The 14156-nt window shown below is 39.7% G+C and overlaps 1 protein-coding gene across 6 annotated transcripts in view; it reads right to left on the bottom strand.

The window, feature by feature from the left end:
- Positions 1–14156, bottom strand: part of FAM13C (family with sequence similarity 13 member C) — a 117262-nt gene that overhangs the window by 16328 nt on the left and 86778 nt on the right. For 3 of the 6 annotated variants that reach the window (XM_014882351.2, XM_088168808.1, XM_014882350.2), the window contains 5 exons: positions 11955–12018; positions 6516–6666; positions 6073–6138; positions 1125–1335; positions 32–170 (listed from right to left, as the gene is read on the bottom strand). In XM_014882351.2, the coding sequence (XP_014737837.2) occupies positions 32–170; positions 1125–1335; positions 6073–6138; positions 6516–6666; positions 11955–12018 (631 nt within the window). The remainder of the gene's footprint in view (positions 1–31; positions 171–1124; positions 1336–6072; positions 6139–6515; positions 6667–11954; positions 12019–14156) is intronic. The other 3 variants (XM_088168810.1, XM_088168809.1, XM_088168811.1) reach the window with 1 other exon arrangement.

Here is a 14156-nt window from a genome sequence, read left to right as displayed (position 1 = left end):
GGAGTATTTACCTTTTCAATTATTGTCTTACCAGGTATTTTTTTTCTTGCTCAAACTTTTCTTCATACTTCCTAATTTTTCTCTTGAGGCTCTGAAGATGCTTGGTAAGTTGTATTACTGTCTGTGGTTCTTTACAGTCTTCACAGCTACACCTGGATGTACTTCTTGGCCTGCAAAAGCCAAAAGCAGAGTTGTGGTATCTAAGGGCTGGATATAATGGACCCTACCTTGTTTTCAGGCACACTTAACACTTAGCATTTCAGAATTAAAGGCCATTCTATTCTTTCACTGGCTAGAGACAGCTTAGTTTTGCAAAGTCAGCATAAAATAACTGCTTTTGCTTGAAGGTACCCCTAGGGTATTCTAATGGGTTCACCATCTGTCTTTCACTCTTTCTTCTTTTTTTAATTAATTGTGGGATTTCTGAATATATTTCAAAAAATTAATCTAGTAGGCAAGAGCCTGATCCAGTATTTACATTTAACACCCACACCTTTATTCACAAATCTTCCAAGTATAACAGGAGACTGTGGTGACAGTGATTTGTAAAAGTAAGCTCAGGGAGTTTTTCATTACTGGAAATAAACATTATAATTTTGAAGAGAGTTTAGTTTCTGATTATTTACAGTTGCAAGTCAATAGATCTGAAGTCAGTATGCAGCTGAAGTAAAGCTCTGTATATAAGCTTTTAAGAAAGTTTGATTTCTATCTGAAACTCACAGCTTGGTTTCTGGAAATCACATACATGGACTGTTCATAATCTTTATGACACTGTCACCCCTCATCAGTCATTCATAGCTACAGTTCAATTACAGCTGAATTTTTTTAATTACACCTAGATAGCCATCTCTATCTTGTGTTCACTCGTCACTCTAATTACTAACATATAACACTGTCCTTGATAACTATAATTAACAAAGACTTAAAAAATATTGTACACTGTTATGACTGAGGAAACACTAGTTCCTGTGTCTGGTGTTGCAAATTATGTCAAAATATGCTACAATACAAAAGTTTGCTTTTTATGACATAGCAACAACTGAAAAAACCCCATGAAGAGTCAAAGGCTGTGAATTGCAGAAAAAGGCTTAAAAATACATAAGAATTAAAATAGATTTCCTTACATCATGAAAGGTTGAGCACTTGGTGGAGAAGGGGCAGACTCTGTGTCTAGATTAAATCTCTGGCTCTGGCTAAAGATAGAGCAGCGTGGTGACAAGAGAGGATTGTCTCCATCTGTGATGTGATACAGCAGTCGGCTGGTCCCTAGGGAGTGTTGTTCCTGTGGGCTGCTCTCCATGTCATTCTGCCAGTCCCTGTGGGCTGGCACAGGCTCTAGAAAGAAAGTGTAAATCAGTGTGGACTGAGGATCACTCACATGGGGTTGAGCTACCTAGGTCCATAAAAATTTGTCCTTTCAGAAATATTCCAAGCATAAGTATTCAAACTGAGCAGCAAACAGATCAGCAAAGTGTCACATGCAGGGTGGACACAGCACTGAGAATGATAAAATAGAAGTACTGTCTCTGGCTTCACATAAATCCTTTTTGAGTTCCACAGGAGGAGGTGGAAGGCTTATTTATAAACTCTGAAGTAAAGATGGAGAGTTTCCCAGAATAGGAGCATTTCTTGTGTTTTCATTGATTTCTTTGCTTTTGAAAGCCACATTCCTGAAGAAGATGATGAGTATCCACAATAAGTTTAATTTTGTGATTTATCATTTACTCCCTCGGTGAAGAGAAAGGAAGGTAAAAAATATAATATAAAATGTCCTGGTGCTAAGAACCTCCAGGGCTGCTTGCTGCATCCTTTGGGATTTTGTTCAGTAACAGTCACATACCCTTGGCTCAAAGAACATAAGATATGAAAATAGCAACCACCACCAAGAGCATTAAATTTATTTACTCAAGGTCGTGGGCAGTTGCTGCTCCTTGGAGGAGTCTTGCTTGTGGTAGTGTGTTAACAGTGTCCTGGACTGTAAATGCAACCCTCACCAGAGGTGCCTTAAAAGGTAAAATTTGTTTTATAGTGATGGTCAAGCTAGAAAAAGTAGGAATTGAGGAACCTCATCACACTGGATCTGTTTATGGGTAGCATAAAAAATAGTGGCATATTACAGGGCCTACCAAGGGAACACCAGAGGTTCATCTTCACTGTACTGTACCTGAGTTCATTGAAGGGAGTATTCAATTAATCTTCCTCACCCTCAGTAGTTGAAATAGATGAGGATGATCTAACCCAATCGATATTTTTGCTATCAGATAATTTGATTTAATGCAGATTATACTTTCTAGGGAGGAACTCCATAATCTCATAAAAGTTCTTGCCCAAAATTTTTCTCTCTTGCTTTGCTAAAGCAAAGTTCGTGCTCTGACCCAGGTTCCCCTACAGCAGTTTCCACAGTACATTGTTATTTTAAACCAGCTACATTTTTTTTTTCTAATCCCATTCATAGATACATCCTTTTAATTAATATCTATTATTTTGCATTCCAGGCAGCATGTGTGTCAATTCTAATCAGAATTACATTTGCCATATGCCATGCATTCTAATACATTTCACAGAATCTTTTTATTCAATGGAAGTCTAAAACTGTGCAGAAAAACAACTATACATGGGTTTACTCACAGAAGAACTAGCAGGTTTAGGTAAGTTCTTTTACCTTCACTTTTGATTTTCTGCTTTGCACATGGGACATCACATTCCCATGCTGAGTGACTATTTATTTCAGGATTTGAATGGAACTTTTGTAATACATTTTATTTACCCTCTTCCCAACAAATACCATAACTGCAAACTCCTATTGCTGCACTGACAGTGGTGAAAACCAGCTCTGAATGGCACCCTTCAAGAAAAACCCCATATTTCTCTAAAAAATAGTAGTTACAATGGTTTAAATATAATTTTATTGGGCACTATCCAACTGCTTTTGCTTTACAGACCACAAAAACATCCTGTTGTATATTGTATAATCACAGTTTAGTCTGTCAAGCAAAAGTTACACGTGACTCTTGTATTTATAAGCTCATCTACTCTTACCAGCATCATCAATTATAATTATGTTAAGCATTTTCACAATGAGACAATGTAGTTGATTATTAATTCTAGCCTTGCAACCTTCCTCTAAGTACTTCATACTCTGTAGGTCAAATTCAGCTCTCCAAGATACACTAGAGCAACACCCAAATCTCCTAAACCTTTTATGAGATTCAAATCCTCCCACAGACAGACCCCAAGACACACCTGGGAGAAGCAGGGGTAGAGCACTGGGGAGTCCTGGGGAATCATAGACACTGGCAACAGACAGTGCCAATGGCTGGAATAACTGGTGTTCTGCAAACAAAAGTGTTGTCTACTTTTGGAAAGTACTCTTTCCTTACCCTGTAAGATTTTGAAAAATTAATACTTTTGGTTGGGTTTTAATCTGTTGTTGTTGCTGGGTTGTTGCTTTTCTGAAGAACCTCGCTTCCCTTGCTTTAATTTCACCATCTCTGAACATCAAGAAACACATAATCATTGTGAAATAGGTTGACTAAGAACAGTTGCACAGTTTTTCATGTTCTTTTATTACGCAGAATAAATAAATAAAGGGAGACAACCTGCATTATTTATAATTTGGGAGTATTTCCCAAAGGCCAGGGCACTTTCATTTCCTTGGCCTTCTGATAGCAAGGTCTGCAAGGCTTGAACACTGGTGCAACTTTGCTATGGCCCAAGCAAGGGTTTAGTTCTAACTCTACTAGAAGTGCATTAAGTTACTCCCGAATTATCAGAAGTAGTCAGCAAATAATTCAGACTGACTCATTTCAGTAGCACAACTTCTAAAATAGTGGGACATCTCAGGGTGATGACAAGTTCTAACCAACCCCATTTTTAATTAACACTTAAGGCCATCATCCTGATTCCAGTTCTGTGTAGATTCTAAACAAGACACTAAATATTATCTTAAAAGTAGCCCATGAATTGACCAAACTTCTACCTGTCTTCATGTATCTCGTCTAATTTTAGCCTCTATTTTTGCCAAAACTGGGAATTAAAGCCGCCTCTACCCAAGCCAGTGAGTTGGCCCTTAGCATCTATTCCATCCCATCTACTCCATGCAGCTTAGCACAGACAGGAGAACACCATAGGAATTAAAGCCAAATTCTAGTGTCTGATAATCTGCAGCATGGTTCAGCAGGTGGACTTCGTATGACAAGTCCCATGGTACAAGCCTGTATTTGTGCCTGTGATATTCTTAAACTAAAACAATAATACACACAAATCTCCTGTATAGAAAAATAATATTGAGATGTAGTGTGTTCAGTCCTAAACACTAGAGGCATCTGTGAATGCCTGTATCAGGATTTTTAATTTAAAAGTCATTTAGAATTTTCTGTAGTTAGGTTCAGCTGCCCACTGCTGCATGCACATATTTGATGTAATTTCATATCCAAAAGTTACAGAAATGACACCCTACTTTCCTATAATTACCCCTTTAAAAAACTAGTTTAGGTACCCCTCAGAATTCTTTAGTCTCACTTTGGCAACTCTAATTCAGCTTTCACATATTCAAAAGAAAACGGGAAATTGCTGACTTTACTTAGAGATAAGTTACTGTTCATCCCCTTAAAATTTGCATCCTGGAGCATCCTGTCATCTTACTAGACTGATGTATCTTCATTCTCCATACATATGATGTACACTTTTCCAAAATTTGTTGACTGGCATGTGAATGAAAGGATCGTGTTTATTTTCCACTGAGGAAAGGCTGATAACTAAAGATGGAATATACATGGCACATCCTCTAGAAACTCTTTTCCCAGCCTGGTACAAATCTCTGGACTTGCAGCCAAGGTGGAGTTCAAATAGCCAACAGTCCCATGTGACAGCTCAACGCATCAGAAGATTTCAGCAGTAATTTAAGAGACAAAATTAGGACCAGCCTTGTCTGTGCAAAATGGCAAGTTACTAAAAATGCCACAAACCACAAAGCAGATGTTAACAGGAATGTGGGCACATTAAAACCCATTAAATAGATAAGCCTTAACTGAAGCACGAGTTTGGGCTGCTGGAGTGGCAGAGCATGCTCTGAAACTGTGCAAGAGAAATGCTACATCATGCAACATTTCCCCATGTGGCTGCAGAGGGGAAATGGGAGTAGAGAGGGGATTGGATGCAGCAGTCACTACCAGCACAAATAAAAAGAAAATCTAATCAAAGCAGCAAAAAATAATTAAGGGGAGCAATTAGGAGCTATCCTAACAATGAACTATGAAACCACCAGAACAAAATAATGCAGCAAACTACTGGAAAAGGAGGAAAACTCCACCCTGCCACAAAGGAAAGGAGTCAGTGCAGATTTTGGGTGAGCTGCAGAATGTCTTTTCCCGTGCAGCAAACGAGACCTGTCTCTGCTTCAGATCCCTGCCAAGGTTAGCCAGTGTCCAGGCTCCATACCCATATCCAAGAGCTATTAAGGTATTTGCCTAGCTGGACTAAAGCATCCTCTTTTTAAAATAAAACCCAGGATATCTAGCATTTTTAGAATCCTTCATCTTTATAATAATTAGATTTCTACATACATTGTTTCTTGATTTTTCCAATGCCAACCTCAAACTTAGGAGTTTTTGAAGTAGAACACTATAATTTGTGATTTGTTTTTGTAAATAACTTAATGTTATTTCTTGCTGAAAATGCTGAGAAAGCAGCTCCTAAAATAAGTTCTTCTGAACCCAGATTTTTTTCTGATATGAAACATCAGGTGCAAAGGGATTACTGACCTACCTGCCTTAATTTGAACCATACATGGTGCACGACTTTGGTATTTGTGTATTCGTGTCACTCATCTGTGAGATGTATTAGTCATACTGCTTTTGACCTATTTTTCACGAGCAGTGACTCCTCCTCTACTGAGCATCATGAGCCTGCCAGCACTGTGACTACAAGCCATGAATTGACAAAAACAGTGCCGAGCCTTGGGGCTATTTATTTCCCTATTGAGGGAAGAGGGAGAGAACACACCACAGTTTGCCCAGCTGGGTAATAATACAGGATCATGAATGATTAAAATCCACATGCTGTAAAACTCACCTTCGCTATCTCTCTGCTGATGCATTAAATTAAAATCAATAATAGGAGAAATGAAGTGATATTGCTCTGACAAAAAGAATGACAAAAATAGAATTACATGATATGGCAGGTGATTTCACACAATACAGACATAGGAAGTAAAGAGACTAAATTTACTTGGGGAAAAATAACATATTAAAACTAGAAGTAAAAGAACCAGGATTCTTAAAACCTCTCTGAAAAGGAAAATTGCCTCTCAGAAAACCAGAGGGTTACAGCCATTAATTTCCGTTCTTTTGACAGGTGTCACCCCTTTCTACGTTACTCAGCGTTTGCAAGAGGAAATGGTGCTTTGCATTAGCTCTGCACTGTTTCCCAGAGGGCTGCAAGCCTCATTTTAAAGTGCAAGTCACAAGGCTTTTTTATAATTGCAAATGAGAACACATCATGGTACGTTCGCTTACCTCCACAACTGGCCCCATCAGCTTGCACGCTGCTTTGGGCTGGAGAAGGGGCTGTGTCCTTGGGTGCCGGCAGCTGGGGAGTTTCCTCCTGGGCTGGCAGAAACGCAGAGCACAGATCAGTTTCCAGGGCTTGCAGCTTCAACAAAGAATTCTGCAGACAAAAGCAAAACATTGGTCTGGGTAGAGAACAACAGGGATCAGCAATTGCTCCTCAACTCCCGGAGCCCATCGGCAGCGCCCGCAAAGGGGTGTTCTGCTGCCAGCTCCGGGAGGACGTGGAGAGAACAAACGTGCACTATTCCACGAGTTTCTTGACTCCTGGTTATTTAAGTCCCAATTTACATGGATTATTCATGGCACGTGGGGAAGATGACTTTGTCAGCAAAAGACGATTTATTCTAGGAAGCCAAACTGAGATGGTGTCCCTCTTCTTGGGCTTGAAGCAATACATTAAGGAGGTATTTCATTCATTGGGCTGACATCACGATCTGATGACATTATGTCCCTCCCCATTTACCATTCATAAGAAATCAAATCTCCCTCTCCAGCCTGTGTGTGCAGTACACAGCAGTGAACAAAGAGTTACTGAGAACATGCTCACTCATGGGATTCTTGGGAGAGAGGTTTTTTTAATTGGCTGTTTTAGAGATACTTCATTATGTAGACATGGCTCTTATGTGGATTGCTGCCGCTTCTAAATGACAGGGGATCGTTTGTGATCCCCTGCAAAGGTAAAATCAACACATCATTGTCACAGCATTGCACTAAAATCAGTGACAGGGACAGTTATCTGCCACATCACTTTCCAGCCTCTGTACCATGCGTGGTCCAGCTCTGATTTGAATTTTTAATGCTGCATGCGGTACCGAGCTGCACACAAGCATCTCGCTGTGATGGAAATGCTGTGAAAGCCCTAATCACCATCTGACTGGGCAAAATGAGTCACTCCCCACACCCTGCACATTCAGCTCCCCCATCTCAAGGGAAATAGAGCTTAAAATATAAAATAAAACCACACAAGGCAGTCTTAATAACCACACAGCTGGCACATACAGAATGTATGTATAACATTAAGTTGCTCAAGTGATGCATATTTATGAGGGGCATTTTCTGAAGAAAATAATCTGAGTTGCAATGAAAAAAATTCCTCAAATTTATACCATGAAAACTGCTTTCTCTACTCTGTCAAATACCTGAAACCAATTTCTTGATTGGAATTAATCAATTTTATGAAAATTGAATTGATTTATTGGCCTGATTTCCTATGTGTGGCAATATATCACCTACGTAGTGAGTAGTGTAATAAATTTTTGCATTATTTTTGTTGTAAGGCACCTCTTTTGTAAACCCAAAGATAACTTCAGGTTAAAAAAGAAGAAAAAAAAAGAAACTAGGTTGTTTGAGAAGAGTGGGGAAGACTTTCTGCCTTTATCCTTTCATTCCTTTCCTAGATATCAGGAAAATTAAGGAAACCTTCTCGCCCCTAAAAGCTTTCAGGTGGCAGTGCGTTTTCTTCTCAAGGAAAGACTTGCATCTTACATATGGCACTGTTTTGGGAAGCCCTCATTTCCCATTGTCTCTCATCCCAACTAAACCCAAAGGAAGTGGCTGTGGAATTATCACAGACAGGCTGAATTTTACATTCATTGATGTCATCTAGTAAAAGATGACCATACCAGTTACAAATGAGTGAGGACTCTGATCCCAGACTGGACCTTACCAGGAGAACAGCTGATGAAAATTAGAGAGAGCACAGATGACAAACCATAAGAATGTGCCAATAAGGAAAACATAAGTGAATGTCTGACAAAAGGATTTAACCTTCATGGAGTGTTACTTCAAGCATTTGAAAAGAAAAATCCCATTTCAAGAAAATACATTCACTTTGCATCACTATTCCTTAAGATTTATAGGAAGTTCAGTGTAAAAGCATTGTCACAGACTACATTATTAAACATCATACTTCAGCAGTGCTGTAATTCACCAGCTGGTTTATATTCGGTTGCTCTAAATTATATTTTTCACTCATCTGGGGAAGGAGGGTAGATGGCAAATTTCTAGCCACTGCCAAAACACTTAAAAATAGAAATCATATAATAATAATACTAGAAATACCTTACCTATTTTCATGAGTGTGCCCTTGACAGGGATTTGAGAAAAACACTAAGTAGCTTTGATTGTCTTGATGCTGCCAGGGAGAGAATGAACCCCATTTTACTCCTAAACCACAGCAGTGTTATGGCACTGCCACACTGCACTATCCAGGAAAAATCACCACAAATTTACAGGAAACATGGCAGGAGACACAGCTTAGAGCAAAGGCCAAGCACAAAGGCCAGCACATCTGCTCTGGGAGAGAATCAGCCTGTGCACACGCTGCTCCCAACTCTCCCATGGCCAGACCTGTCCCTGGGACTTGCCTGGGCCATCTTTGCTCACGGCTGGTCAAAGGAAGTTGCTAAACATGTTAGAAGCCAGTGCAAACAGCTGAAACACACAGAGGGAAAAGTTAGGCCATGGTGGGCACCATTATCAATTTGAGAAAACCTCTACATGGAAATCCAGTATAACTGAAATAATTTAAGCGATAGCCTTTTGTATCAGCTAAGATATCAGTTCGAATTCTTCAGATTTGGTGCTAACCCAATCTTGAGCTAAGCCAATTCCACTAGAAAAAAAGGATTGTACATCATTACAAATAATGGTAAAATGAAGATACTTATAGGAAGCTGGAGAAAGACAGGAAGAGAAACAGCGTGGTCCTTCTCACCCATTTGTTATTTTTTATAATACTTTAAGAAAACACAGTCTCTAAAGTGTCATACCCTTGTCTGCTGGAGAAAGCAGAGTACAAAAGGAACGGTCTGCCACTCCCAGAGGAAGCTCAGCATGTAGTAGAGACACCTTCCCTACAAACAACTAAGCCTGGGCTCACTGACCATCACTCCTTCCAACCAGTGATTATTGAAAATGAAGAGGGGAGGCCTTAGGGCAAGGAATTACTGAGATGACAGATAATCTCTTACATGTAGAGATGAATGCCACACACTGTTAAATCCCTCTGGAGAGTGGGACACAGAAAGAACAAATTCTCCCAGTTCATCACCAAAATGCAGTGGCACCGAGAGGCAGTACCCTGACATGGCATGGGGCCATGCACAGCAGGATCAGCATGGCCAGGAGGCCATAGCCTGACAGGAGACAATGTGACAAATGACAGCCCTTGCCCTTAGAAAGAATTTCTTTCCCTGATAAAGCATTACTATTATCAGCATCTTTTGTTTCATTCTTGTGGACATCCAAAGGTTTGATAAATTTAAGAACTGAGGGAAAGGACCCAGGTGTGCCCCAGCCATGAGCTCTGCCCAGGCTCAGTCAGGAAGCTGACTGCAGGGATGAGGAGCAAAGCCCAGGCTTGGTGCTTTCTGCATAAACTGCTATCACCCTGACCCACACACAGCGTTCCTGAATGAAAAGGATGCCTGCACCCTGCCCTTGGGCCTGCTCCTGTGCCTCCCAGACAGGAAGGCAGCTATTCTATTATACCCAGTTTATTGATGGATTTACTGGATTTGTTAAATCGGCTGGGGCAGAGGAGGAGAATAATCCAAGCTTTCAGCATTTAATAGCCTTTGAAGTGATTCGTATTGGAAAGAAACTGAGCAAATTTCAACCTGTTCCATTTTTTACTCTAAGGAAACAAATGCTTTTATATGTCACACCAGAACAGCTTTTTAATCTGAGAGTTCAGGTTAAAATAAGATAGGCACATTTTATGCGAACATAAATAAATCTCTGCAGTATCCATTAAGGCAATATTTGTGCCTTGAGGCATATGACATTTTCAATTCTGAACTTCCTTTATGGGGAACAAACAAGCAACAATAAGATAGAACAAGATATGCCCTGGGTCTGCATGATGCCATGGGTGAGCAGTGAAGAGAGACACCATTTTCTCTATTCCAGAAAGAATTTATTTTCTTATGCCACAGGTTAGCAATAGACATGACACACACAAAAAAAATCTATGTTTTGCAAAAGAAACCACCAGGTTGTAACCCTTGCTCATTCCTTATTGGTTATTAACAATTTGTTAATTTCTAATTTCTAATCTAATCACTGGTTTTTATATTTTACACTGATTTATTTATTACAATTTTTTTTTTTAGCCTGTAAGGAATCCTTTACAAGGATTTTTAAATTGAATCCTTCAAGCGGAAGCTTCAGTGAACATTTGCATTGGGGTTTCTCAAAGAAACAATAACTTCATGGTTTCTCCCAGGGCCTGAGGTGGCTCGACAGAGGCTGAGTGTACTCCCTTGTATTGGTCAGTGAATGCGCCCTGCTTGTCAGCATTGAGATTTTCTACAGTGAGCTGCACAAGTGACACAAAATGCAGAGGAAACAATTCACTGCAAGGAGAAGATTAGGTCTGAATTCCTTTAAAAGGATACATCTTTGTCTTCCCCTAATGGAAGTCAGGCATCTATTAATAGACACAGACTTTCTCTGACTCATTATGGAAAACAAAGCTTTCTTTTCCAGAGTTTTTCAGGAATGGGCTTCTCTTCACCCAGCTCTCTTCTCCCAAGGCCTCTGTTGTGTTGTCCTGGCCTACACAAAAAACCCAGCTTTTCCCTGTGTGAGTCCCATGTCCTCCACTGTCCTTGCAGTGTGAGTAGACCCCGCGCTGGGTGCAGAGTCCCCAGGTGTGGGGAGATGCTTTACAGGGTTTCCCGCTTTGCACAACTGCAAAGCTCGGCTTTACCCTCCCAGGATATTGCTGACTGTGAGGACCTCGCCCAGGCTCATCCATTGTTCGGCATGATCACAGGAACAGCTTTTTGTGCTTCACTCACACTGTGCTCCTGGCATAACCCCTGTGAAAGCAGCTTGTTTCAAGTGTTACCAGTGTTATTTGGCTTTCCTGGCTCCCCCTCTTCAGCTCTCCCCTCCTTCCATCTTACAACCAGAGCACGTTTTAGACTCCACGCACTGTTCATAGTTTATTTATGCTGGATATAGCAAGCTTGAATACTCCTTATTTTTAAAGAAAACATATTTAACAGATGAACCATTTTGAGCTGTAATACGAGGAAAAAGGCAAACATTCTTGAAAGATGTCACTTCACTCAGTCAATATTGAGTGTTTGATTCTTTTCTGAGTGTAAAGTTGGCTTAAAATTTTTTAAAATCTCTTGTTTCTAGCTTTTAAATTATTTTAGCAGTCTCATATCACACTTTTAAGCTTTTCTCCAAAGACATGACTACAATGATTCATTAAAAAGCTAATTTAGGATTATCAAGCAATTACATTATTCCAAGACCTTAAAATTAAAAAAAAAAAAAAAAAAAAACAAAAAACAAACAAACAAAACAAAACCAAAAAAATCTACTCAAAAATTATTTCATAGTATTTCAACTTTTGGTTACACTTACCGCATTTAAGTTGTTTAATTGATCAGTCGCTTCTTCTGGTGAAATGCTTGTGTTCTGATCTATTCTACAAAACAAATTTTAAAAGATCATTCAATAGATTGCATATCTGCAAATATCTCAAGCTTTTCATCATATGACTATATAATTTATAAATTACAGAATAATTTTAAGTTGTTTTATTTCAAAAATAGCATTTCTATGAAAGTAACATCTCTCTTTTTAAACCCATTCAAAACAACAGTGATTTTAATGGAATCCTAAATATTGAATTTAAACTGTTAATGAAGTCCTGGAAACTATGACATTAATATCTGGGCTCACTCTGTTGTGTCAAAAAGTTCTACAGATGTATAATGTGTCTTGGTGAGCTAACAGGGTTAAAGCCAAGAAAAAGCTTAAACACATGCTTGAACCTAAGCACAATTTGTCCCATATGCTTTAAATTAGGAACAAGAGTTTTCCCATATCACAGCCATAAAGAAGAAATCTTTCCATATTTAAATTTGATGGCATTTCAATCTTCATCCTTCTGCTTTTGCAAATTTCAAAAAGGCCCCAGGTGCTTGGAAACCCTTTAGGAGAGATGTCCACATTCTCTAGTGAGTGTCACTTGGCTGCCATCAGAGATGTCCACACCTTTGGTTTTCTCTCAGTGTATTGCTGCTTCTCCCCGTGGGAAGAGGAAAGGAAGGCCCTGGACTAGTGAGGGGCAAGTCTCTTTCCCCTGACTGTGCCCCACCCAGACAGATGTGGCCCACACAGCTCCCAGCATCAGGGTCAGGTGCTAATTCACTACACCAAGCAATGAAACTGAAGTCTGGAAACAGCTTCCCACAGACTGAGCAAGCAACCCCAGTAGCTGCCCATCACCACTCTGTTCATCCCCAAAACAAGCTGAGGCTTTTCACATTGTGATTTCAGAGCCTGACATGGGTGTAGCACAAGCTGACTCTCAACTCAGGGGAAGTAAGAAAACTGCAGCTGTCTCAGAGAAAGAGATTTGTCAGTGCTGAAAATGTGGTGATATCTGCTGGCCCCTGGAGACTCACTCAGAGATGTGATCAAATCCAACACAATACCCAGATTCCTTTGCATGAAATAATTCATAGTTTTCTAAGCTCAGAGTCATCCCAGCAAAAAAAAGTAGCTGTAAAGGCCTCTAGAGACTTCAAAACCAGAACAGAGAGATGCAGAGGTGTTTGTTGTAGCTCTTCCTGGATTTGTGAGGCGTTTAAAAACTGAAATGATGGCTATGCCACTTCTCTTACCTAACCAGACACATTAGATAGCTACACCAGGGTGAGCCACTTGGCTCCAAACAGGATACAAGATGTGCAATTCCCATAGGAACAGAAATGAGCCATGAGAACAGCAAAAGGACTAATTTAATAGCAAAGAGCGAAATATTTGTAGTTTGAGTTAATAACACATAAAGAAGCAGCTGCAAGGCTACAAACAGCTGAAGAACTAATTTACTAATGCAGAAAAAATATTTAGGGTGATTTATTGCATTGAAGTAGAGCTAGACACGAAGGAAAGGATTAAAACAACACATGTCAGATTTGTACACTTCTGGTATTCATTTGGATGACTCCTTTCAGGGTGCATAACAGCAAATGGGAATTCTCCTTAATAAAATAGAGACAAAAAAAAAGCAAAAACAACCAACCAAACAAAAAACCCCCCCACCAAACAGTAAAGGCTAGCAGCACTTTGTACAGGAACTGCACAATGTTCTACATAATTCACAGCTGTATCACTCACGAGTCTTGCACTCTGGAGAGTAAAAGGTAAAAGGTTTACAGCAGCCATGAAGGTTACCACCTCTCTCATTCAGGTTAGTGTTCTTGCCAGCTGCTGTAGGATGCCTTTAATCTTTCCTTTTACTGTTGCTTTTACACTAGAAATACTAGAGTAAGATGCTCTTATTTATGCATTCTTTGGATTCTGGAGATACTGAAATCATTAAGGTGAGTAATTATTTTGGTGTGATGAGCATTTACATTTTCAGTTTCATGGGTGCCGAGCTGATCTTACTCTACACAGAGTTTTGGAGTGTGCTTTTTCATTTTCACCAAGATTAATTGCTCTGCTATGCAAATGCAGGTTTTCTGATTGTCACCAGGCAACACAGGGCTTACAATTTAATAACAACGGTTTGGATCCTACTCTCATTAAAAGTCAATCACAAAATATCCATTA

Source organism: Sturnus vulgaris, chromosome 8, assembly GCF_052056855.1.
Source record: "Sturnus vulgaris isolate bStuVul1 chromosome 8, bStuVul1.hap1, whole genome shotgun sequence".
NCBI classification, from domain to species: domain Eukaryota; kingdom Metazoa; phylum Chordata; class Aves; order Passeriformes; family Sturnidae; genus Sturnus; species Sturnus vulgaris.
The sequence above is the reverse complement of the archived record's forward strand: the minus strand, read 5'-3'. Positions and strand labels throughout refer to the sequence as shown.